General features: G+C 48.2%; 1 protein-coding gene across 4 annotated transcripts in view; it reads left to right on the forward strand.

Moving 5' to 3' along the window:
• Nucleotides 1-354: 354 nt before the first annotated feature.
• Nucleotides 355-26,975, forward strand: part of TSEN2 (tRNA splicing endonuclease subunit 2) — a 45,708-nt gene continuing 19,087 nt past the window's right edge. For 2 of the 4 annotated variants that reach the window (XR_009520931.1, XR_009520932.1), the window contains exons 1-7: nucleotides 4,306-6,013; nucleotides 6,189-6,403; nucleotides 8,102-8,183; nucleotides 12,302-12,338; nucleotides 18,928-19,450; nucleotides 20,667-20,744; nucleotides 26,872-26,922. Coding sequence is in view for 2 of the 4 variants with exons in the window: in XM_060023079.1 (XP_059879062.1) it covers nucleotides 5,869-6,013; nucleotides 6,189-6,403; nucleotides 8,102-8,183; nucleotides 12,302-12,338; nucleotides 18,928-19,450; nucleotides 20,667-20,744; nucleotides 26,872-26,922 (1,131 nt within the window). In the remaining 2 variants the exon portion in view is untranslated. Of the gene's footprint in view, nucleotides 429-4,305; nucleotides 6,014-6,188; nucleotides 6,404-8,101; nucleotides 8,184-12,301; nucleotides 12,339-18,927; nucleotides 19,451-20,666; nucleotides 20,745-26,871; nucleotides 26,923-26,975 lie in introns of those variants that run through there. The other 2 variants (XM_060023080.1, XM_060023079.1) reach the window with 2 other exon arrangements.

The raw sequence follows: 26,975 nt of genomic DNA on the forward strand, positions 1-26,975 counted from the left end.
GGACCCCAAGTCCTTAGACCTGAGTTCTGAGTCTAGTCCTATCACTCTTAACTCCAGTACCTCCCAACTACGTGATATTGGATAAGTAACTTAGATCTCATCTGTAAAATGGATCCTGCGGGATTGTTGTAGGGATTAAACGAGAACAGCATGTGTGCACGGGGGTAGCGCTACGATCACGGGGAAGGCAGGAAAGAGGACGCGCCGCCTCTGCCTTACACCTCACGAGGAACGAGCAGCACCCACCGAAGACCCGCCTTACGGCCCTCCGCTGCGCGGATGCGCTCCGCAAACACCCGGTGGGCCCTCTCTCGGGCTCTGCGGCTGCGCAGTCGTCCGGCTTTGCGGCCGCACTGCTTAACGGCAGCGGTGTCCGTCCCCCCGGCCGGCGTTGCCGGGGTAACGGCGAGCGCGTTGGGCAGAGGAAGGTAAGGCTCCGGGGTTCGGGAGCAGGTCGCGTCCCGGGGAGCTGAGCGCGGTGCCGCAGCACAAGGGGGTGGGGGTGGGGGTCTCCGCCGCGGGAGGAGACATCGCCTTTTTCGAAAGCCCTCTGGGGCGAGAACGGAAACGGCCCACAGACGTTCCCCGGGTCTCAGAGTCGCACCAGACTGGGCCGGGACGCGGGGCCTGGCTTCCTTGTTCCACCGGAATTAGCCCCTTTCCCCTTCTCCGTGTACCCGTAGTCCTCTTTTTTATGTTCTTTCTGGAAACATTAACGCCACGTGCAGTGCTGGGGACAGAGGACGTCAAGGTGCACCTGACACCGGCTCTGCCCGAGTGGAGCTTTAGCCGCTAGTAGGATTGCTGGGGGAGCCACTCTAGGGAACCAGCAAAGGAATGCGTAATGACAAGGAGTTGTGGGTTTGTTGGGCCCTTAACACTTCTTGATCGTTAGTTGCAGCTACAGCTTCCGTCGGGCTAGCACTTCGCATGGTAGGCCCAGTACTAGGCTCCTTCGCACAATTACCCATCTAATCCTCACAACAGCTTGCAAAGGTTTGTCGTTTGTTTACATGTCTAGTCTCGGGTTCTAACCTGAAAGCTCCCCAGAGGCAGGACTGCTTGCCTTCTCCCTTTAATCCTTGCCTCCCCCGGCCCAGGACGTACGCGTTCGGAGCTTCAGCGGTTTTTTAATTGGGAGAATGTGAGTTGTGCTGAGTGGGGGGTTTTAACCAGGCTGGTTTGGCAAGGTGGGCCCACAGGGTTGGAAAGTTAAATGAAGCTACCTCCCCGTTTCTGTTTTACTTTGTTTTGTTTGGAATAAACATTTACGGAACACCTAAAAGGTGTTAGCTTATCCACTCAAGGGAAGAATTAGGAACAAGTCCTGATTTTGATAGAAAAGTAAATGTACTTAACATTATTGGTGCGTCGAGTTGGTATGCCCAGATTTAGAAAAGGAAAAGTAACAGCTGCTTCCTTACATGTGCGTAACAGTCAACCCCTGAGTCCCTTTCCTCACCTGTAGGGCGGAGTTGGCTGTTGGCACTGAGTTTGAATAGGCCATCCTATCACCAGTAGTTGACAACTTTGGCTACATATTGAAATCACCTGGGTCCCACCCCAGGCTTTCTGATGTAATTATAGGTAAGGCCTGGGCATTGGAAGTTTCAGAATTTCCCCAGGTGATTCTAAGGGCATCCAAGCCTTGAGAGCCACTGTTATATATGACCCCGGTTTAATTTTCTTAATCTTTTCTTTTAAACTTTTTTTTTTTCCCCTCTGCCCTGCCGAGTAGCTTGTGGGATCATAGTTCCCCAACCAGGGTTGAACCCGGCCCCTCAGCAGTGAACGCATGGAGTCCTAACCACAGGACTGCCAGGGAGTTCCCTCTTAATCTTTTCAGTTGTCATTCCCAGCTTGAGAAGCTGCACAGGCATCAAGCCTTCACATCCCAAACCCCCTGACCAATGGCCCAGTCCTTCCTATACATTTGTGTGTGCTTCAGACAGGGGTCCTCTTTGAAGCCAGTCTTCTCACCGTGCCCTGTCTCCCTGCCTTACTGGCCTCTCATCTTCCCAGCTGTGGTGCTGTGGCCAAGTGACCTGCCCTCTCTAAGCCTCCATTTACTCATCTGTGAAATGCGGGTACTGGTCCCCACGTGTGTAGCGTTGGCACAGTCGGTGCGTGGCATGTTGTACCTCCAAGTGATGGTGAGCTGTTGTAATTGCACTCACATCCCACATCTCCCGTCGTGCTGGTCTCCTATCTTGGCACTGAAGAAACATTTCTGAGATGCCTATTGCAGACACGGAGACTAACAAACTCAATCCTTCCTCCCCTGCTTTGCCTTCCCAGTTCCGCACAAGGCAACTCTTGTACGAAACTATGGCACGAGAGATCTTCTGGTTTGTCCTATTGAATTTTTTCAGCTTTATTGAGAGATGATGCATATACCATAAAATTAACCCTTGTGAAATGTACAATTCAGTGCTTTTAATACGTTCAGAGTTATGCAGCCAACACCATCAGTGCAATCTAATTGTAAAGCTTTTTCATCCCTCAGAATAAACCCCATACCTATGGGCAGTCATTCCCCATAGCTCCCTTCCCCCAGCACCTGGCAGCCACTAATCTACTTGGTGTTGCCCTTTGGATTTGCGGACGTTTCATGTTAATGGTCTTATACAATGTGTGGTCTTTTGTGACTGGCTTCTTTCACTCCACATAATGCTCTCAAGGTTCACACACGGTGTAGTCTGTATCAGTACTTCATTCGTCTGTTAATTGCTGATAGTATTCCATTATATGGATATAACCCATTTTGTTGATCCATTCATCTGTTGATGGACCTCTCGGTTGTTTCTACTTTTTGACTATTATGAACAATACTGCTGTAAACATTCATGTACTTATTTATTTATTTATTTTTGGCTGCATTGGGTCTCCGTTGCTGCGCGTGGGCTTCTCTAGTTTTGGCGAGCGGGGTCTACTCTTCGTTGCGATGCACAGGCTTCTCATTGCGGTGGCTTCTCTTGTTGTGGAGCGCGGGCTCTAGGTTCAGGACTTCAGTCGTTGTGGCTCCTGGGCTCTGGAGCACAGGCTCAGTAGTTGTGGCACACGGACTTCGTTGCTCCGCGGCATGTGAGATCCTTCTGGACCAGGGCTCAAACCCGTGTCCCCTGCCTTGGCAGGTAGATTCTTAACCACTGCACCACCAGGGAGGTCCTGTGTACAAATTTTTGTACAAATGTGTTTTCAGTTTTCTTTTATCTACCCAGGAGTGGAATTGCTGGGTCATGTGGTTACTTAGTGTTTAACATTTGAGTGGCTTCCAGACTGTTTTCTAGTTCTGTTCAATTTGAAGAGGAAGAAACTGGGTTCAGGGAGCTTTACCTGGGGTGTTGAAAGTTACATGATCGTAATGGCAGCTTTGCATATATGGGAGGCCTGCTAAGAGCCAGATTCTTGATGTGCTTCCTGTCTCATGTGCAGAGGTGGCACTAAACCTGGGATTTTGAGGTTTTGTGAAAAACTGGGAATCTTTTGTGGCAGGAACCTTCTGTCCTGCAAACTTGGGTAGGAGTACAGAGTTCTTGCCATCAAGTGTCATAGCTCATTTTTGCCTTTTTTTTTTTTTTGAGAGTGTAATAGCAATCTGAAAGGGAAAATCCTAAACAAACCAGGCAAACAGAACTATTTCACTTGTCTGAGAGAATTTAATTGGAAGTTTTTGAAGTTAGCCATTAAAATTTTCTCTTTCTTAAAAATCTCAAATGTAATATGTACAAATCAAATACTAACCAGAGGTTAAGTTATAAAAGTGCATTGATCATAAAAGTTCGAATTATTCCTGGAAATCCCTAGAAGGTGCCTCACTAGAGACCCACATCCTGCCTCAAAAAAGCCAATACAACATCATTTTAATTTTTAGAAAAAATTGCCGTTTCTTCAATTGAATGCTAAATGCAGTACAATTGACCCTTGAACAACGCGGGGAGTCAGGGTTCTGACCTTCTCTGCAGTCAAAAATCTGAGTGTCATTTATAGTCGGCCCTCTGTATCCCTGGTTCCTTCACATCCGAGGTTCTGCATCTGCGCCAACTGTGGATGGTGTAGTACTGTGACATCTACTCTTGAAAACAACCTGCGTGTAAGTGTACCCATGCAGTTAAATCCCATGTTGTTCAGGGGTCAACTGGAGTTGCTTGGGTTGAGTGATAAATTGGCAAGTGAAAATCTACTTAAAATGCCCTTGGGAGGAAATCTTAATTGCCCATTAACATGTGGTGTACATAGTATATACACACATATATACATATACACACACACACATAGATGTGTGTAAAATGCATACAGTTGTGCTCATTATTTAATTCCATTGAAGGACTCTTATTTAGAAATTAAATTAGTTTAGCATTTTGCTGCTTGGAATACTTTGGCAATTCTATGGCGGTTCCAACTTGCTGATTCTTACTTTTTATTGTTACTTTTGTAATTGATTTATCAATGTCTCTAACTTCCTTGGTCTTTGTTTTTCTTTGTCCTCGTTTAATTCCTCAACATCTTTGGGAGGGTGGATAAAGGAATCATTACACATTGGACAAGGCTTTTGATTTCTTTTTAATGGGCGTAAACCCTTAAAGCCACTCAGCTTCCTGCCTCAGCTTTGGCCGCCTTCGTTGGCTGTTTCAGGCTTGATTACGTCCTTTGCCCAACAGGATGCTGGTACTGAGTGCAGGAGGCACCTAAATAATCAGTCGTACGTGTTCCCCTGTGAGGGTTTGGAGCCATGGAGGCTAAACACGTGTGTGATACAGCCCCGCTGTATCTTCAAGCACCAGATGTGCTGTCCGTGTAAGTCGGGTCCAGAGCCGGGACTGAGGGTGCAGCAGATTCAGGTCCCCTGTCTCATTCCAGGGCACCTGCCCAATGAGTGGAGCACCTGGCCCAGTCCCCTGCACTGTCTCTGTTTCCCCCTTGCATGTGGTTGAGTTTTCCTGAGTTAAATGCATCTGCTGTGGCGCTCTGTCTTTATCGTACAGTGCACTCAACTTGACTTCCTTCCCCCAGCCATTATGGAATTGCAGCCTGTGTGTGTTTTGTCCTTGTTTTGTCTCCTCGGGTTGAGGGTAAGGCCTGGAAGGGAGAGGTACTGGCTTCGCCTTCCTTTCCTCCCTCATAGTGCTGGGCGCATGGTAACTCCATAATTCTCCATAATTCTCTGTAACCCTTCAGCCCCTAACCTGGGGAAACAGTGAGCCTTCAGACAAGAGGAGGCCTGCCTGTGCTCACAGCGGAACCCAGAGGGAATAGCGTGGCCTTTGGCGTTCAGCAGACCCGGGGTCATCCAGGGCCACCACCCTCCAGGCCTCTGACAACATCTGTCCAACCTGGCTCTGTTTCCTCATCTGTCACACGGTGTTCTTCGTAGTGGACGTGCAGAGCACTCCGTGCCGCGTGCGGGGCTGTCCTAAGCTCCTATGGTCTAAACTATAAGACGGAGTCTGTATGTATCCTTATTTTGCAGATGGGGAAACCAAAGCACAGAGGGATCAAGTAACTTTTGCCCCACGTCACACAGCTGGGCGGTGGTGAAGCCGATTCCCATCCCTGCCCTCTGGCTTGACACTTCCTGCTCTTAGCCACTCACGTTTGGCGCTGAGGAATAGACCCTTAAATGATGACTGCTGCTGCTGTTGTTACTATTATTAATTTACCCGAAAAACTGGGAGATGATTGACCACATGTTTGGAACGTATTTTAAGGTCCTTTTTTGGAAAAGGAGGTGCTCACTAGATTTACTTCTTTGAGAACAGGGTCCTTTCGGTTTTCTCTTTATATCCCTAGCACCTCTGTTGATGGGGAGCCTCTGGTGGGTGCTCGGTAAATGTCTGTTGGCCGCTTGAGAGGCTGGGAGGAATCCTCATGGGCAGAAATCCTCTTGTGCTCGCTGTCAGGAGACCTACAAGTGGCACTGTGACCATGGACGTGTCACTAGGCCTCAGTCTCGTCAGCTGGAATGAGAAGTGGTACCACGGCATTGTCGTGGGAAGTAATCGAGATGCCCTAGGTGGGTAGGCTTCGTGCTGCACAAACAAAACCTTCTCGTTACTCTCTCTTTTTGTTCACTGCTTTGTAGATATTTTTCCCACAGACCACAAGGTTTTCTGAGCCTGGATATAAATGTACTCACGTGTTTCGTCGGTACGGTTACTGACTGACTGGTTTCTTTCTCCCTATTACAGTCTTTAAAGAACAGTTACCTTGGAAAATGGCAGAGGCAGTGTTCCGTCCCCCAAAGAGGAAAAGAAGAGTGTATGAGAGCTATGAGTCTCCACTGCCGATCCCTTTCGGTCAGGACTGTGGTCCTAAGAAGGACTTTAGAATATTCCGGGCCGAGATGATAAACAACAACGTGATTGTGAGGAACGCAGAAGATATGGAACAGCTGTATGGGAAGGTATGTGCGGGCAGCCTCAGCCCTGCTGCTTCCTAACAGCCCGGAGCCAGCCATTCTCTCCCCATCCACCCCCAGAAACAGACCATGAATGACCCATACGCTTTCCTTGCCGTTTAGTCCAACGTAGGAACAGAATCAGGTGCCCCGAAGCCATAAGCCCAGAGGACAGCTCCCAGCCACAAACCCACATTTCGTCAGTGAAGCTGGGTCAGTGCATTGACCTTTCTTGTTTTTTGATTATAAAAGCAACACATGTTCATTGTAAAAAAAAATTCAGGCAATTTACAGCAGTGTAATGGGTAAAAAGTAAAGATTTCCCTCCTCTCACTGCCGCTCCATCCCCAGAGGTAACGCAGGATGCAGATTGTTCTGTCGCAGGACAGACCAGATGGGGCTTCAGCAGGGCCTTTGCTCGCTCTCCTGGTTGAGGACCTCTTCTTACGTGAGGACGAGTTCCAGTTTTGGCTTTTTCCATCAGCCATAGGTTTGGGATGAGATTGGAAGCTTGCTTATTTTTTCCCCCATAGCCAATTCAACACTGGAGGCAATTTTTTTTTTTTTTTGTGGTACGCGGGCCTCTCACTGTTGTGGCCTCTCCCGTTGCGGAGCACAGGCTCCGGACGTACAGGCTCAGCGGCCATGGCTCACGGGCCCAGCCGCTCCGCGGCATGTGGGATCTTCCCGGACCGGGGCACGAACCCGTGTCCCCTGCATCGGCAGGCGGACTCCCAACCACTGCGCCACCAGGGAAGCCCCAATGCTGGAGGCATTTTTAAAGCAGCTTTATTGCGCTATAATTTACAGCCATAAAATTCATCCATTGTAAGTGCCCGGTGCAATGACTGTAATGAATTCATAGAGCTGTGCCCCCACCATGACAGTCCACTTGTAGAGCGTTCCCCGTGGCCCCAGAGGGCCCCTGATGCTCACTGCACTTAATCCCTGTCCCCACGCCCAGCCCAGGCACTGCTGATCCACTTCCTGTTTCTGTAATGTGCCTTCTCTAGACATTTTATATAAAATACATGTTGTAGTCACCTTCCCAAAGTGGGATACAGTGGGTGGCACTGACCCCAGTGAGACAGGGGTCTAGGCCAAGGACAACCTCCTCCCCATTCGCGATATGCAGCGTTAAGCGGAGGCTTTGTGAAGCGTCATACACATGATTTATTCTGATTGTCAGTCTGGGCGGAGGGTATAGGGTGTTCATTTTATTATTCTTTCAGTTTTCTATGGGTTTCAATATTTTCTAATTTTAAGAAATGGGGGATGGGGGAATCAGTGTTTTTGGAGTCAGCAGGAGGGAGAAGAATAGTACTTCAGTTCTGCGAACAGGAGAATCCGGGAAGCTTTTTTGTTCCTGGTGGACTTGGCTCCTGCTTTTAGGCCACTGTTCCTGATCCACGTGTGCAGAGGAGATCCTGCCTCTGCCTACCCTTCACCTTCAGCTTACCAGACCTGGACTGAGACCACTGCTCACGAGACAAGCGAGGTGCCCTGGAAGCTTCCCAGCTCCCTTCAAACGATCGGAGAGAGAAGACGCTAAGATGTTCACTAGTAATCATGAATTATCTATAATCAGAGGGAAGATGTCAAGCTGTGAAAAATGCAATGACTGTCTTGTTAACTCAAGTAGTTATTCTCCCTCAGCTAAAAAATTGATAACTAAACCTGAACTACTTTTTCTCTTCCCGGAAGGGTTATTTTGGAAAAGGTATCCTGTCCAGAAGCCGTCCAAACTTCACAATTTCAGATCCTAAGCTGGTTGCTAAATGGAAAGGTAAACTTGTGCAACATTCAGTTCTTTTGGCCAATTATCTTTTTCTTCATTTTTAGCTCTAACACCAGATTATACAGTAAAATTCTAGAGGAGAAGTAACATGCCATTGGCAGTTTTACTGGTAAAAATAGCAACTAGAATAATTCTAATCGAGGTGAAAGTGTTCTTATGATTGGTGAAGATGTGTTTCGTCTAATTTCTGGAATTATCAAAAGTGTTACTTAGGCTTTTCTGTTGTTAAGCATTGCTCAGCAGAGTCCTGTGTGTGTGGAAGGCACTAGTAATTAAGTGCCTCCTCACCTGTGTGCAAGGTGGGTTTCATATTTTATTTCTAGAATTGGAATTTACAACAATAACCATGACATCGATGTATTTGTGAAAACATACTAATGTATATGGTTCCCATTTGCTGTTCCTCTTCAATTTATAAAGCTTTCATCTGGGTGTATTTTTCTAAGGGAATCTCATGGTAATTGCATAACCAACACCAGCAGGTTAAAACAGAGTTAGAAAGGATTTTTAAAAACATTTTATTGCAAGACAAAATACAAATTAAAACTGCACTGAGATACCATTTCAGCAATCAGAGTGACAGAAATCAGAAAGTTTGACAATGTGCCCCATGGGTGAGCCCCTGAGAAGCACTCTCACGCGTTGTTGGTGGGCGTGCAGGTGGTATGGCCATTACGAAGGGAACTTGACTGTCTCAAAAAACCATATATACATTTGCTCCCCCCCCATCCTCCTCTCCCCCTAACCCCTGGTAACCTTAATATGCTTTCTGTGTCTTTGATTTTGCCCATTCTAAATATCTCATATAAGTGGAAACCTTTTGTGTCCTTCACCTAGGATAATTTTTTCAAGGTCTATCCATGCTGTCTATCCATATGTTTTCATTTCTCTTCTGTGTATACCTAGGAGTAGACTTGCTGGATCATATGATAATTCTATTTTAATTTTTTGAGGAACCACGAACTGTTTTCCATAACACCTGCATCATTTCACATTCCCACCAGCAATGCGTAAGGTTTTCCAATTTTTCCACATCCTCACCAACTTGTTCTTTTCTGTTTTTGTTTTTGATGATAGCCATTTTAATGAGTGTGTAGTGGTAAAAGTTTTTCATTTTAATGAAGTCTAATTTATCGTTTTAATTTTGTTTTCTTTTCATGTGCTTTTGGTGTCGTACTAGGGAACAATTACCAAGTCCAAGCTTGTGTAGACTTTCCCTGTGTTTTCTTCTAAGAGGTTAATAGTTTCAGCTCTTAAGTTTAGGTCTTTGATCTATTTTGGTTTAATTTTTCTATGATGTAAGGTATGGGTCCAGCTTCATTGTTTTGCCTGTGGATATCCAGTTGCCCAGTATATGCATTTACTTTTTGTTTTTTTGTTTTGTTTTTTGTTTTTTTGCGGTACGCGGGCCTCTCACTGCTGTGGCCCCTCCCGTTGCGGAGCACAGGCTCCGGACGCGCAGGCTCAGCGGCCATGGCTCATGGGCTCAGCCACTCCGCGGCATGTGGGGTCTTCCCGGACCGGGGCATGAACCCGTGTCCCGTGCATCAGCAGGTGGACTCTCAACCACTGCACCACCAGGGAAGCCCCTATGCATTTACTTTTAACACAGCAATTCCACTTCTGGGAATTTATCTTAAAGATACACTGGCAAAAATATGAAAAGAAAGAGCCCAAGGCTATTCATTGCAACACTGTTTCTAATGTTAAAAGACTGGAAACAACCAAAATGTCCATGGAGGGTGGGGATCCCAGCTGAATGAACTATAGGACATTCATATAATGACATGCTGTGGAGCTGAGGTAGGAATGGGACATCACTGGGATATATTTCTAAGCAAAGAAAGCAAGGTAAAGGAAAGTATGCTATGGCTTATCTAGAGGGAGGGGAATATAAATATATTTTTGGACTGTAAGGAAAGATAAATCATAGTTTTTTTAATGCCTATGGGTGAGGGATGGAACAGGATGGAGAGAGAGGTGAGACTATAGGTTTGACCTTGGAACCTTGTAAATGTATTACATGACAACAAGGTGGTGTAGCCACAGAGGAAGCTCTTTTGAGTGACTTTAAAACATGGTAATTTGACTGTTCAGTCCTAATGGGATAGACTTTGTATCTCCTGCCACAGTGATGTTTAACAGACCACCCCCAAATTCAGTGCCTCTCAACAGCAACCAGGTTGCTCATTTGAGTTGCCGGGTTTGCTGGGTGGGTCCACTGACCTTGGCTGGATGTGCTCATCCATCTGGTTAGTTAGGGATCCACTGGCTGCACTATTAGAAGTCCAGTGATGGACGTAGCTGGACTCACTGGTGTCTGCTTGTCTGTTGGATGGCGGTCAGCTGGTCTAGGATGGCCTCAAGTGGGATGAGGCGGGGAGGGTACTGGGTATGTCGTCCTCCACAGGCCAGCCCGGGCATGTTCTCATGGTGATCGTGGATGTACCGAACCGTTTAGAGATGAAGTGATATGAGGGATCTGTTTCAAAATAATCTGGGGGCCAGGGGAATGGGCAGAAGAACAGGTAGAGCACCACTGGCCATGAGTTAATTTCAAGCTGAGTGATGGGAACATGGGAATTCATTACACTGTTCTCTCTACTTTTGTATGTTTTCAATTTTTTCATAGAGTTTTTAAAAGGGAGAAAAAAAATAGAGCACGTAGCATAATGACCCTGCCTGTCCCCATCACCCAGCTTCAGCAGTTACTAATATTTGGCCCCCCAAAAATAGAAAGTCTTCAAATAGTGTAATGGTCTTAACAGTTGAGAATCTTTTCCTGATCTATGTAGCAACTAAGTTTTAAGTAGGGTAGAAATTTGAAGGAAATGAATTTAGGCCAAGGAAAAAGAGATTAAGGTTGTGGGCTGCCCTCAGGAAGTAGATCTCAAATGTCCATTTCCACATTTTGGCTTCAACCTCATCTTCTACCCCCTCTCCACACACCCTCTTCTACTCGTTGGTACCACGGCCACCTTGGGCTGCCGGCCGATGTGTGAAACTGCCGTGCGTTTGCCATCCCCAGCCTTTGTGCATCGTGTCCTCTGCCTTTTTCCCCTGGTCCGCCTGGCGAACTCTTACTCATTCTTCAGAGCCCCACTCGATTACTCCTTCTCCTTTGTGTTTTTTCCTAACCCTTCCAGGTAAAGTAAGCCAGTCCCTTTACAATATGTACTGTCCTTGCTCAAGAAGGGTTAGAATCAGCTTGGGTTAGAGTCAGTCATGTCTGGTCTGTCTCCCCAACTAGCGTGTGAGTATCTCAAGGAAAGGGGATTTGCTTTATTACTTCTGTATATCTCGTGCTTGGCACATGGAAGGCTGTCAGTAAAACTAGCTAAATTGTAGCTTGTTGTTAAATTACCAGAGGAGGGAGGTCTCCTTAGGTCAAATTACTCAGGAGATAGGAGTCTGTGAACTCACCTCCCTAGGATTCTAAAGCCGAACGTCATCAATTCCAGGCCTTTAGGGCACCAGAGAGGAAGCCGAGTATGGAAAAGGAAAGATGAGCTGCCCAAAGGCAGGGTGAGGGAGGACCAAGACAGAAACCCACTCCGTTAGTGACCTGGTCAACATTTTAAGTGGAAAGACTTTTCCAGCCAGATGCCCAGAGCTGGAACTAGAGCCTGGAACTCCCAAACCCACATCCAGAGCTAACACCGCCATGAGATCTACTCCAGCATCCCTTTGCTTAGGCGCATGTGAGCACCTGTCACAGAAGGTGCTTGATGGCACACGGAGAACGGAGGTAAAGTGTGTAACTTTAGGGCTTCGGTACCCTCGCCTAGAAGTTGAGGGCCCGAGCATTCGGAGGTGGCAGAGTTTCCCCTTCCATGCTGCCGCTGCTTAGCTGGAGTGTTGAGAAGGATTCTGAGGCCACATCTGAGCCCAGCAAGGGCCTTGATGGGTCAGCAGCGCCCGCCAGGGCGCGCGTGCAGGGAGTGATGGCGCATAAAGCATCTGTTTGGCTGCTTGGACAGGATTCATTCGACCTTCTAGATGTGAGATGTTGTGAATCTTGAAATTCTTTGTCGTTTCTGGGTTGTCAGTGTTTTCCCCCTTAAGGAAAATTTGTCTCAACTAATAGTACTTCTTTGTTGTTGCAGATGTGAAGACAGACATGCCTGTAATCACGTCAAAAAAGTAAGTCTTGGTGGACTTTGACCTTGGGCGAAATTATGGTTTAAATCAGATCTGTTTTCAGGTAGCCTTTTCTGATGTGGTTGTGCACACCTCTTTTGTGTGTGTGTGGTAGTAGTAGTAGGTGTGTCCTTGAAAATTATGTCTGAATTTAATGTGGATCAAATCATATTTGAATTGTACTAAGTAAGTTTATTTTAAAAAGTAATCGTAAGCCAAAACCTTTGCCAGTTCAATTCCTTCCAAAATATGAACACTAATCCTGTAACGTATATTGTCTGTAAGCACTAAGGTACTTAGGTTTGGAGCTGGCCTTCTGCGCTGTGTGGGCGTCAACAGCCCTGTCCTCTTTCATCGCTCCACGCTTGCGGCGTTAGAGAAAGCCGCTTTCCCAGAGGCTCTCACACAGACCACCCACACAGCCACGATCCTTCCTTCCTCTGGGCTTTTGTTTATGCTGTTTGCGTTTCCCAGAACACTTCTCCCTAACCTACCAGGCACGCGTGCTGCTGGCTATTCCTGCACGTCCAGCCTACGTGCCAGTTTCCTGGAGCGTCTCCGCGCCGCCCTTTCCTCCACTGCCGCCGTACAATCTGCCTTGGCGCCTGTTGCTGTGCCGTACATCACACACTGGACTTAGACTGTCAGTTGTCAGAGGGCGGGGACCATGCCCGGTTCCCCTCTGCAGCGCCGCACCGAGCGCGCCCTTGGTAGATTTTGTTGAGTAAATGTTCCTCATTCTAAACGCTGGTCGTCCCTGTGGGACAGCTCAAGTTGCAACTCTTCCATGAAGCCTTCTGAAACCGCTCAAGCCTATAGTGGTTCTTCATCTTGCTTCTGACATGTACTGGCAGAATCTGACAGCTCCTTTTCATGCTCTGAAACCCCACGGCCAGGGAGTGCCCAAGAGGCAATGGCACCTGGAAGATCTCAGGGGCTGCTCTGGCCATAGCCGCAGGCTGGGGGACGGCATAGGGCCTGAGAGGACCTGGCCGAGCCCCCGTTCCACTGGGGGCTGCAGTGTAGACAGGCTGCTGCAGCCAACACTAGGATGCAGAAGCAGCAGAAGCCCGTCCCTCAGACCGCATCCCGATCGGGCTGGCAGGACAGATGACACGGCAGCAAGCCTGTTTGAATATGTGAGGTTCTGGGGGGTGGGGGACTGCTGCCACCCCCCCATCTGAAGGCTAACCCTCGGTAAGCTCTGTAGAATGTGCAACATTCCAGGAATTCTATTGAGCCTTGCGTCAGTTTCCTAGGGCTGCTGTAACAAAGTACCACAGACTTGGTGATTTGTTGGGTTTTCTTTTTTTTTTTTTTGGCTGCGTCAGGTCTTAGTTGCGGCAGGCAGGATCTTTGGTTGCAGTGCGTGGGCTTCTCTCTAGTTGTGGCACGTGGGCTCCAGAGCGCGTGGGCTCTGTAGTTGCGGCACTGGCTCAGTAGTTGCAGCGTGCAGTTTCAGTTGCCCCACAGTACGTGGGATCTTAGTTCCCTGACCAGGGATCGAGCAGGCATCCCCTGCATTGCCAGATGGATTCTTAACCACTGGACCGCTAGGGAGGTCCCAAACTTGGCAATTTAAGAGAACAGAAATTTATTCTCATGGTCTGGAGGCCAGAGGTCCCAAATCAAGGTGTCAGCAGGGCTGTGCTCCCTCAGGAGGCTCTAGGGGAGGGTCCTTCCTGCCTCGTCTTAGCCTCTCGTGGTGGCCAGCAGTCCTTGGCCCTCCTTGGCTTGTAGACACATCACTCCAGTCTTTTCCTCCATCGTCGCATGGTGGTCCGCCTTGTGTGTCTCTGTGTCTGTGTCCAAATTTCCCTTTTTTTGTAAGGACACCAGTTAGTTTGCCCTCATCTTAACTTCATTACATCTGAGAAGACCTGTTGCCAGATAAGGTCCCATTTGCAGGTGCCAAGAGGTCGGACTTCAGCACATCTGACAGTTCTGTCAGGAAAGTATGCCCTCCCCAGCAGCTCCCCCCCATCAATACTCGATTCATCATCAGTTCATAAAACTTGCAGTCACAATCTAAATTTTGTTAAATATTAGAAAAATGGGCTCTTTTTCATACCTTGAGGTTAATTTTCCCACTTAAGTACTTGTTATAATTGTTTATTTCCTCAGAACTTTGGATCCCTCTTTCCAGTGGATTCACTCTAATTGGCCTTTTTCCAACAGTAGTCGTCCTTGGGTGATGAGAACCTTCCGTGTGATCTTTTCTGGACGTGAGCATCCAGACCCTCAGGTGATGCACCTGCGGGCTGAAGATTGCAGGGTTGTGTCCTGGAAGGACCAGCCCTGAGGATGGTAGTGGCCCCCTCCTGACCTGTGGTCCTCTCTCCAGCCAGCACTTACTGCGGGTGCCCACGTGTAGGGCACTGGGTAGGTGCTGGACATACAAGAGGAGGAAAGGTCTCTGTCCTCTTCTCGGGGGTTTAGAGTCCAGTGGGAGGGGAAGAGGAGTAGACAAATGAGCTCTTCTGTGATGCATATTATGATGAGGTATCGCCATCAGCAGCCGCGTTGTCATAGCCAGTCGGTACTGATTCTCCAACAGTGCCGTTACTGGTCCACGTGTTTTACCCGTATCCTCTCAGCTCGTCTTCTGGAGAAACCTTTGAGGTAGGTGTAGTTGTTTCCATCACGTGCATAGGGAGCCTACAGAGAGCTGCCCAAGAGCTCGTGAGCTCGAACCAGGAAGCACGACTCCGGAGCCTGGGCGGTAATCGCATAGTTGTATGTGCCGGCATTTCTGGGGTGTATTCCATGTAATAGGCACTGTGTCCATAACAGCTTTGTGGCTTAGCTTTTCATGTCCTCACGTCACCCCTAGGTGGTCAGTTCTGTAATCATCTGTCTTGGACAGCAGAGGAAAGAGCACCGGAGGAGGTTAATTAACTTGCTCAAGGTCAGTACTTGGACCTAAGCAGCCTGCCTCAAAACCGTTTTGCCATGAACTTCCAGGAATAGTTAGGCCTCGGTCAGTAAGAGGTGAAGAAGGATGTTCACTGCAAATGGAAGAGGTGTGCTTGAGGGCAGAGGCACCTGAGAAGCTGAGCCGTATTCACACCGCCCCGCTCGGTGCTCTTGGGGCCCCGGCACGGCTCTGCACCACCAGGTGCTTTGCTGCTTCTCATCGCACCTGCCACCTCCTCCCGCTCTCCCCTCATGTTTTCCAGTTTTTACTTTTTACTCTTCTCTTCCTGCTGCTTCTCCAGCAGTGTTCAGGGTTAATCACAGCAGGACTGTCTAAGGCATTGCCAGCCAATGAGAGGACGCCTTCTGCTCTGTGCCCCATTGCCGTGTGTCGATCACAGGCTGAGTCAGAGGCTTTCTTCCACAGGCTTTAGCAGCCGCTGTTGCATTCAGCTTCCATAAACAAACATCTGAGGTCATCAGAGGCAGGAAAGCGGTGTGATCCCGGCATTTGGCAGAAGAGCAGAAGGTGTCAGATGCTGAGTGGCTCAGCTCAGTCACAGAAGAGCCAGCTCCGGAACCCAGATCTGGTACAGTGCTCAACCCGCACGGCTGCCCCTGCTCCCAGAGAGCGATTCATTAAGGTGTACGTTTCCATCCATTAAAATGTCATTTGTATTTTTAAATGTAATAAGTATTGAGTCGAAATAATTTTATTTTTCAAGTCTCCCCGAAAAATCCCACAGTCATAAAGTAACAAATATTTATTGAACACTTACTGTGTGCTGAGCACTTCACATGTCTCATCTCCTTTCATCCTTGCACCCCCCCTGAGGCAGGTCCAGTTATCCCCGAGCTTTGGAGGGGAGGGCACGTAGCTGGTACGAGAACCTCATGCTCACAGTGAGGACTTGAGCTCACATCTGCCTTGACCACTCTGGTGCTAAGAAGCTGAGCAGGGACCTGTGTGCGTGTGCACTCCCTCTCTCTCTCAGTTCCACGTCTCCTGCTCAAAGTGGGAGCTGTTGAACCTTTAATGCTGTGGTTCTTTCACATATTTTAAATCAGGGAATCTGATGAAAGTTGTGGATCCCTTCCCTAGGAAAATACACATGACACGAAAATTTGTGTTCAGACACAGGAGATTCGTAGACCCGTGAAGCCTTTAGCCAATGTTACAGGTGACGTGAAGAGCATATATCTTTTTAGATCCCTCATATGAAAGTCCTTCTAACTGCACATGAGAGAGGCTGTACCTTTCATGCAGGAGAGGAGACACCCTGCTGCTCTCTGGGCAGCTACATTTTATGCTGATTATGAAAAGGAGCACATACGTGATCCTTATGAGGTAATGGTACTATTATTTCCATGTTAGGGGTGGGGAAACGGGCACAGAGCAGTTAATTCATTGGCTTTGTCACCCAGTTACGAGGGATAGCGTAAGGGCTGAACACAAAACGTGCAGGACCAGAGTCCACGTGTGTAGTCGCTGCACCGTCCTGCCTTGTGGGTGTAGAGCAGCCTTGCCAGGTCTTAATCTTTATCTAAGATACAGTCCCCAGTGTATAGGGCTGCGTGCTTATCCCACCCCCCCACCCCCCCCACCCCCCCCACCCCGCCCCGTGTAGGATAAGCAGGGCGTGGACAGCTTGGAGATTGTTCTGATGAATCAGGGTTAATCAACCACAGGTCTCTTTTTTAAAAACAGCAGAATGGGACTTCCCTGGTGGCACAGCTGTTAAGAATCCACCTGCCAAGGCAGGGGACACGGGTTCAAGCCCTGGTCTGGGAAGATTCCGCATGCCGCAGAGCAACTAAGCCCATGCATCACAACTACTTAAGCCTGTCCTCTATAGCCCACGAGCTACAACTACTGAAGCCCGTGTGCCACATCTACTGAAGCCCACGCACCTAGAGCCCGTGCTTGGCAACGAGAGGCCACCACAATGAGAAGCCCACGCACTACAATGAAGAGCAGCCCCCGCTCACTGCAACTAGAGAAAGCCCGCGTGCAGCAACGAAGATCCAGTGTAGCCAAAAATAAATAAATAAAATAAATAAATTTATTTAAAAAAAACAGAAGCCAGCTTCCTTGCTTCACTGTGTGTAATTATCAGTTTATAGACTATGACGTATCCCATCATCCGTACACAGGCAGGATACTCAAGGTAGAGAGAAAAGTGACATCTCTTCCCACAGCCACATGTCGTCTTCGATGCTTTGCAGACTGATTGCTGTAGGTGGAGGCGAACAGTGCTTGAGTTTTGCAACGTCTTTCGCCTCTGCGGATCAGATTCCACACACGTGTGGCATCTTATGTCACATGACGCAGCCCAGCAGCCTTGTCAGGTGTTGACGCTGCTGCAGTAGGCAGAATCCTTTTGTCTTGCCTGTAACTTTTTGTAACTTGGGAAGTGTTCAGGGCTTGCCTTCGAGTTTCAGAAACTAAGCATGTATTTTCTCATTAAAATATACTTTGAAAATTATGGAAAAAAGGGCCATTTTTTATTAAGATGCTTGGGTGTATGTAACTGTAATCATTTCTTTCCATACACGGTGGAGACATTAGTAAGTACTGTACTGTGAAAAATGTTTATTAAAATTCTCATTTTGCTTTCCAATACTAAACAAAGACTTTTTGCTATGACTGAGATACATATCTGAAAACATGATAACCAAAACTGAAAATAATGCAAAACAAACCCTGACAAAGGATGGCCATTTTCTCTTTAAATTTACCTAAATCATTTGGTCCACCAGTTTTAAATTATATAAATTTTCATACTTTGTTAAACTGGGGTCATTTTTTTTCAAATTAAGCAAATTAGATGAAGCTGTGTAATAAAAACAAAAAGTAATAGGGCTTCCCTGGTGGCGCAGTGGTTAAGAATCCACCTGCCGGGCTTCCCTGGTGGCGCAGTGGTTGAGAATCTGCCTGCTAGTGCAGGGGACACGGGTTCGAGCCCTGGTCTGGGAGGATCTCACATGCAGCAGAGCAACTAGGCCCGTGAGCCACAACTACTGAGCCTGCGCGTCGAGCCTGTGCTCTGCAACAAGAGAGGCCGCGATATTGAGAGGCCCGTGCACCGCGATGAAGAGTGGCCCCTGCTTGCCACAAGTAGAGAAAGCCCTGGCACAGAAACAAAGACTCAAGACAGCAAAAATAAATAAGTTAAAAAAGAAAAAATCCACCTGCCAATGCAGGGGACACGGGTTCGATCCCTGATCCAGGAAGATCCCACATGCCACAGAACAACTAAGCCCGTGCGCCACAACTACTAAGCCCGCACACCTAGAGCCTGCGAGCCACAACTACTGAGCCTGCATGCCTAGCGCCTGTGCTCCGCAGCAAGAGAAGCCACCGCAACGAGAAGCCTGCGCACCACAATGAATAGTAGCCCCTTCTCGCCACAACTAGAGAAAGCCCGCATGTGGCAACAAAGACCCAACACAGCCAAAGATAAATAAAATAAAAAATTTCTTTTAAAAAGTAGTAGATAATTATTGCAGAGCAGTTAGAAAATGCAAAAAAGTATAAAGAAAACAACCTACAGCCCATCGTTGAGAAGAACTATAGACATTTTGGCATACTGCCTTCCCATCTTTATCACACATTCTGCTGTCTTGTAAATATTGAAATTTAAGTGTTGTTACTAACAGAATTTCTACTTTGCAGGTATCAGCGTAGCATGGAATGGGCCACAAACCTCATGCGAAGACAAGGCCAGGATGAGAGCACAGTGCGTAGACTCCTTGAGGATTACACAAAGCCCCTTCAGCATCTTTGTCTGCAAAGGAATGAAGAGGTCCAGTTGTGTAATGAGCTGAACTCTGAAATGGTTTCCAAAACGGAAGGCACAGCAGATAGAGAGAAACTTTCTGCCATGAATGGGGTTGCAGGAAAGTCACACGATCTGGAGGATCCCAGCAAGCGATCAGACTGCCTGCATGACTCCAGGCCTGACCCGATACCTACCCACGGCTCGGGTGAACATGTGGCGGAGGTCACCGCTCCTCTGCCCCATGTGCACTGGGGCAAACAGGATGTTCTCCTCCCGCCCTCTGGTGCTCAGCCTGGGGACAGCAGCCAACGAGCGGGTCTGGTCCTGGCCAGAGAGAGAGGGCCTGAGCATCACTGCGTGCTGGTGGAGGAAGTCGTGTGTGACGTGAGTGAGAGGGAAGACGCCTCAGGTGGGAACGTAAGTAGAAGGAGAGAGATCACCTCCTCCAGAGCCATCTGTGTCTGACCCAGAGGAGATGCTGGCCAACAGGGACGTCCCTTACTCGGAGCTGGTAGCAGGCCCGTGTTCAGCACCCGGGACGTGTGAGAGCTGGTGCAGGACACACACTGCAGACCCTCCAAGGGCACCAGCCAGCCCTGGGTCCCAGCCCTGAGGGCTCAGTAGTCGTGAGGGCTGTTTCAACTGAAACTTCAAAGTCTGTGAATAGCTTAACTTTAAAAAATATATGAATATATATATATAATATTTAAATAACATATATCTGTAATACATAACATATAAAGTAACGCAGGTCCAGTAACATTCTCTCCCTTGCCAGGGAGAAGAAGAAATGCAACGGTGGTTACGCAGTCTTGAGTGTAGCGGTGGGCAGGGGCTCAGGTGGGGAGGGCAGGGGCTCAGGTGGGGAGGGCAGCCCTCACAGGAGGAGGCTGGGGCACAGAACTAGATCCATTTCATTCAGGGACCTACAAGATAGTTGCCCCAGCAACATCTGTAGCAGCTAAAAGTGAGAAACAGTCTAATAGTTAAATAGCATGAGAAACACCCGTTTGAAGAAATATCTCGCCTTTAGAGTGGAGTTTATGAAATCTCATTAAGAACGTGGCATATGCTTGGGAGGTGCAGTTGGGTGAAAAAATACAGCACATAAAACTGACCAACAAAATGATCACAACTGCAGGAAAAGTTCATGGGCGATAAAAGAAAGGAACTAAGTCAAAATGTTAATACAGTTGACCCTTGAACAACATGGGTTTGAATGTGGGTCCCCTTACGAAAGGATTTTTTTCCGTAGTAAATACCGTACTGCTGCACGACCTGCGGTTAGTTGAATCTGCAGATAGGAAAGAACGCAGACGTGGAGGGCCAGGGCCTGCTGTGAGTTACACGCAGACCTTCGACTGCCCGGAGTCAGCACCTCAGCCCCCTTGTTGTTCAAGGGTCAGCTGTAGTAGAAAAACGAAAACTTCTTTTTCTACATAAATAATAAAGTATTTTTCTACATAAATAATAAAGTATTTTTCTACATAAATAAATTATTTTTTAACCGGATTAATCCAACAAATGTGAATCGGGGAAATTTAGAAGAAAACGTTCGTTTTAAAATGCGCCCTCCTCCAGGTAACATGTAGTGCTTCCATTTGTTCTGTATATATTTTATTTTTCTCTTCAGATGTCGCCAAAAAAGAGACTGATATGCAGAAGAAATCCATTTAGGATCTTTGAGTACTTGCAGCTCAGCCTGGAAGAGGTATGTTCCCAGCATGTCGTCTTCTCAGCTGTCGGTCTCTGGGCCCGGGCAATGCCACGTAGATGAGTCCACCTCAAAATGCAGTTCCGCGTGCAGTCCAGTACTGAGGTCGCCGCAGGCAGAGTCCACATGCAGTGAAATGCCTGCATTTCACTCCTCGGCCTTCATTTCATCGATTCTAAGATGTCCGTTTAGGGCGGGCCTGCCCCGTATCATCCCACAGAGGTTTCAAGGGGGTTGTCTGAGCACTTCTTTTCACATCAAGGTTTCAGATTGTCCAGATACTGTGTTACTAAGTTTTAGCAGCTTCTAAAAAACATACAGGTTTATTGAGACACCGAGCACATACCGTACCATTCATTCATTTAAAGTGTGTAGTGGGTTTTAGCATATTCATGGAGTTTCACCAGCTTTTCACAGGCTTCGATGCAGGCCCCGAGTCATGTAGCGACTGCTAATTACGTAAATGGATTCTAGGTATTTCCTTCTGCAGAATTACTAACACGTGTTCCCTTTACTGCGTTCTCAAAAGTTGCTGCAAGTGGCTTTCTGAACCTGCCTTATATTTTCCGTCTGATTTGGGGCTCCTCTGTCCTGTGTTCACGCGGCCATCAGTCCCCCCTTTTTTGCTTATGTCTGTACTGTACCCAATTTTGACGACAGCGCCCCTTCCTCCTTCTCCTGTCCTTGGCTGTGCCCTTCTGCAGGGGTGCTCCTGCCTGTCCGGAGGCTCCTGCAGCAGCTAGCTCAGTGCTTGGCGTATCTGTTGGTCTCAGGCAGTGCTTGTTGAAAGCGTCCACGCTGGTCATTTCATAGATGTGTTCACAGAGAAGTGACTGTGTCTCCGTATTCTCTTCACCTGCTAGGCTGTGCTGCCTTCCTTGCAGTGAGGCCAGCGGTACAAAGAACGGGCTCTCAGAGCAGGAAAGGATGTTGGGATTTATTTACTTCATCTCCTCAGTTTACAAATGAGACAGCTTAGTCTGCTGTGGAACACAGAAGCCACTAGCCGCATGTGACTGTTGAAACTAATTAAAATTGTGCAAAATTAGCAATCCTTTTCTCGGTTGTGCCAGCCACATTTCAGACGCTCAGCAGGCCCCCGTGGCTACTCTGTTGGACAGCGCTGGGGACACCATCCTCTAGGTCCTTGACTTCTCTGAGCCTCAGATTTCTGCTCTGTAAGATGAGGGTGATGTAACACCTTGTTCATAATACGTTCTGGAATTAAGTAGTGCACGTGACGGCTTCAGCACCGTGCCTGGTGTATCGTAGATGCTCAGTAAGCATTGTGCCTGCTGTTTCTGTCATTACCATCGTTATTAAGTCACTTGTGAAAGCTACTTAGTGGCTGCTTGGAACTCTTCCTTTTGCAATCAGTGTTTAGCAAAAAGATTACCAGGGACTTGCTATGTGCCGGGCACTGGGCGGAGTACTAACGGTACAGAGAGAAGCAGAATGTGGCTCTGGTCCTAAGAGAGCCACAAATTGCAGTTCAGTGTGACGGACACCGTGTGGTGTGTGGGCTGTGACTGCTCCTCTTGTACCCCACGTCTGACATCTGTGAGGCGCTTGATAATTATTTGTTAAGTGGATGTGTACAAGGTGGGATGGGCACAGAAACTGGTGGGCTCCAAAGGGATGCGAGCCACCTGGAAAGACTTTACAGGGTTGGTGGTACCTGCAGGTGTTACAGGGTAAATAGGGGATTGCCACGTGGACACGGGACGGCAGGCCCTTGCATGCAGCATGGTCCCAGAAGCGGCCGCCCAGGAGGGGAGATCACGGAGGGCGCGTCTATGAGTAGGGGTCTGACCTGGTCCTGGTGGCACCGGGGCACTGCAGGCGGCTGTGCAGGGGAGTGGCAGGGACCGGAGCTGGCATCCGGGTGAGGGCAGGCTGGAGGGCTGAGCCGTCAGGAGGCAGCCAGCCTCTCAGCTGTAGGGGCAGCAGCAGCGGGCGGAGGGAGAGGATTCGGTGTCAGAAGCTGGGGGCCGAGCCTCACTGCTCCAGGCGGGGACCAGCTGATGCTTTTCACTGACTGTGTTGCTCCCTCCTCCCACACACCCGCTGAAGAAATGCCACAGTAATGGAAGGCAGGAGGCGAGGTGGTGCTTGTTCTTGGAGGCCGCTCGGTTCCTGAGAACATTCCAGAGACGTGTTGCAGAAGTTTCCAGGGAGCGTGCAGTTAGGCCTGGCTCCGCTTCCCAGCTCTGTTTTGGCAGGTTTCCTTGGATGAATCACCCGTGTTTGGTGGTACCACCCGTACAGTGTAACATGTTTCCATAAATGGCCCTCAGGAACACGGGCAGCCCTGCTGTGGTGATTCAAAGCGGTTCTTAGGTTTTGAGAATGGTAACAGCGAGCTGACTGAGAGATCTGTCTCTGAGAGCTGTTTTTCATTTCAACGCTTCAGGCCCTGACCGGATTTAGTGACAAGACATTAAACCATCATGAAGCTCATCCGTCCATCTTATTAGTACTATCACAGTAAAAACTTACTCATGAGATTTCGAGGGTCTAGTCTCCAGCCTCCACAGACCTCCCCGGTCTGCTGATGACTTAATTCTAAATAAAGCCAACTCCGTTGGATTAAGATTCTCCCCATGTATAATAAGTGCCTAAGAGCAGCTTGCAGAGGTTCATAAAAGCTATTTTAGGCCAATTATAAACGAGGCTTTGGTTTCATCAGTTCTTAGGGAAATGTGTGTTTGCTAATAATGGAAAGTTTCTGAAGAACTTAGATTCTTATGGATACCAGGAGGTCATCTCTTCCTAGGCAAGGACTGGATTGAACCTTTCCCAGCTACAGTGTCTTCTTAGAAAGGCAGGGAAACGAAATGAATTGAGCAGTTAGGTGCTTTGCATGCTTTGGGGCGGGGGGCGGGGGGCGCTGTGCCTTGCGGTCTGTGAGATCTTAGTTCCCCGACCAGGGATTGAACTTGGGCCACGGCAGTGAAAGCACCTCCTAACCACTGGACCACCAGGGAACTCCCAGCATGGTCTTTGTAAGTCTTCAGGAAATCTAACCTCATTAAGTCTTTAAGAAGGCTTGATCATCCCCATTTTCTAGATGAAGTGGGAGGGTTTAAGTGATACTTCCAAGCTAACGAGATTTCAGCCCAGGTCTGCTTATCTCAGAGGATCTTCCTGTTCTACCACTGTGAACCCAGAAGGGAAAGTTGAGGGAAAACGAAAGGAAAAGAAGGACTTGGCTTTTTGAGGAACCACCTTTTCTTTTCTGTTGCACCTTTTTGCCACCATCTGTGTCCATCTGAAAAAGCAGTGCGTTGCGTTAATAAGTAGTGGGCCACAGGAGAGCAAGCAGCAGGCTGTCACCAGGAGCTAAAGGAGAAGCAGGACAGTGTCCACCCCGAGGAAACGGAGCTGGGAGACCTGCCCTGGGTAGCCTGGCCACGTGCTCCAGACCATGGGCGGGATCCACACCTGCTTCTTTATTCTTTCAGCACAAGCATTGAGCCCCTTCTAGGTCAAGGGCACGGCAGGCAGAGTTTCTGTCTCACAGAGTTTACATTCTAGCTGGAGAGACACACTTAAGAAAGATACTTTCAGGCGAACGTAAATGCTCTGAGGAAGTCGATCGGAACGGGGTCACACAAACTGGGTGGTCAGGGAGGAGCTCTCTGAGGAGGGACCTTTGACTCCGGGTGTGGGAGCAGCAGTTACAAAGGCGAAGGCAGGAGTGAGCTCAGTGTGTCCGGGGACGGAAGTGAAGCGACCATGTAGGGAGAGCGCTGGGCGAGTGCCACGAGACGCCTGGGAGCCAGGGGCCTTCACGTGCTGAGAAGGTAGCTCGGGCTGCCCTAGGGGACGGGCTGCGGGGCCGGAGCACAGAGGCCTTCGCAGAAGTCCAGGCGCGAGGTGGCGGCGGCCAGGATCAGGGCGCTGGGCCCAGAGAAGCGGGCCTGGCAGGTAACCACCTGCATCTTCAGAGAAGCTCTCGATTTGGATCTGGGTAGAACTAAAGTAGTTCTCAGGGACTTCCCTGGTGGCACAGTGGTTAAGAATCCACCTGCCAGTGCAGGGGACACGGGTTCGAGCCCTGGTCTGGGAAGATCCCGTATGCCGTGGAGCAACTAAGCCTGTGCACCACAACTACTGAGCCTGCTCTCTAGAGCCCCCGAGCCACAACTACTAAGCCCACGTACCACAACTACTGAGCCCGCGTGCCACAACTGCTGAAGCCCATGCACCTAGAGCCTGTGCTCCGCAAGAGAAGCCACCGCAATGAGAAACCCGCGCACCGCAAGGAAGAGTAGCCCCTGCTCACCACAACTAGAGAAAAGCCCACGCGCGGCAACGAAGACCAAACACAGCCAAAAATCAATCAATCAATAAAATTTAATAAATAAATAAAGTAGTCCTCAAACCACATGTACTCTTAAAAATTATTGAAGGACCCCAAGGAGCATTTTTACATGGATTATATCTATCAGTGTTTACCAAATTATACATTAAAATGAAAACTTAAATATGTGTTTATTAACTCATTTTAAATTAATGATAATAAACCCACTATACATTAACATAAATAATATTTTTATTTAAAATAACTATTCTTTCAAAACAAAACAAATCCAGTGAAAAGAGTGGCATTGTTTTTCATTTTGGCAAAGACTTTAAGGTCTGGCTTAAGAGAAGTCCCCTGGATTCTCACATCTGCTGCTGCGCTCAGTCTGTTGTGGTGTCACGTGTCTTGGAGCCTCTGGGAAGAATGAGTATGAACAAGGCCAATAATGCCTTGATCACACAAAATGGTTTTGACTTTGAGAGCTCCTGCAAGGGTCATGGGGACCCCAGGATCCCCAGACTGACCACACTTAAAGGACCACTGCTGTAAAGAGAAGTGTCATCAGGTGGCCAGGAGAGGATGACGGTGGGGTGGATTGGGGCAATTCCTGAGGGTCAGGACGGTGTTTCCTTAGCAGGACCTTGTCACTGCTTGAAAGCCCTGCACCTTCACAGCCTGTGTACACTTGAGTCCTGAGCCCTGGGCGGGGAGGAAAAAAGCCGTCAGCACCACTGTGGTGGAGCAGAAGCCTGAGGGCTCAGGGCAGGGACCACCTTCCTGCTGCCACCTGCACCAGAGGCCCCTCCAGGATACCTGAAATCTCATCTTCCATCCTCATGTTAAAAAAGAAAGTAGTTGGGCTTCCCTGGTGGCGCAGTGGTTGAGAGTCCGCCCGCCGATGCAGAGGATGCGGGTTCGTGCCCCAGTCCGGGAAGATCCCACGTGCCGCGGAGCGGCTGGGCCCGTGAGCCATGGCCACTGAGCCTGCGCGTCCGGAGCCTGTGCTCCGCAACCGGAGAGGCCACAACAGTGAGAGGCCCGTGTACCGCAAAAAAAAAGAAAGTAGCATTTAGAGCCACCATTTCTTCATCATTGACTACTACAGACCAGCCTCACCTGAGCTGTTCAGACATCAGCGCAGATCCTAATCCCCTTGTACAGGCAGAGCCAACACCGGGGCCTGTTTGCTGTTGTCAGTGCTTGGTATTGTCTTGTTTTTGTCAGAAAGTTATTTTTATTTCCACGTCAGTGTGATTTTACTCAGCTGGGCCCGACCTTGTCTGCCGTTCCTCTTGCCTCCCCACGTGAGTGAAACATGGTGCCTTTCAATGAAGTTAATGGAAGATGGGGTTTACTTGATCGGAAATCACTTTACAGCAAGAGTGACCAAGAAACTCATTTGGTTTACACAAACCAAGTCTGCGTTGCCCACTTTCCACAATTTTCTACTTATTTTTTTCTATAAATTCTTTTCTCACTTTAGTAAGGTCATTTGACAGAGGAAAATCCAATGAGCACAGGTTTCTATTGTTGTTGCTATTTACATCGTTTTTCAGTTTAGCCGTGTGTTTTTATAAAGAAAAAATACATGGAAAATTTCATAGAAATGTGTTGTACTGATTCTAAACCATTTTATGACATTCATATTTTAATCCTTGAAATTTGAATGAACCATTTATGTTTAAAAATATGTGACCATTTGGATGGTGATAAGGACATTAATTTGTATTTAATGCAAAGAGAAATCAGTCTGTAAAATAATTTCTCAACGTGGCACAGTTTCTGATGAGCATTTTCTGCTTGCTCTGTTTTTAGGCCTTCTTCCTGGTCTATGCTCTGGGATGTCTAAGTATCTACTATGAGAAGGTAAGATGTTTTATTCAGACCCAGTCCACTTAAAATTTCCCTGATGTTAAAAG

Source organism: Delphinus delphis, chromosome 10 (genome assembly GCF_949987515.2).
Source record: "Delphinus delphis chromosome 10, mDelDel1.2, whole genome shotgun sequence".
NCBI classification, from domain to species: domain Eukaryota; kingdom Metazoa; phylum Chordata; class Mammalia; order Artiodactyla; family Delphinidae; genus Delphinus; species Delphinus delphis.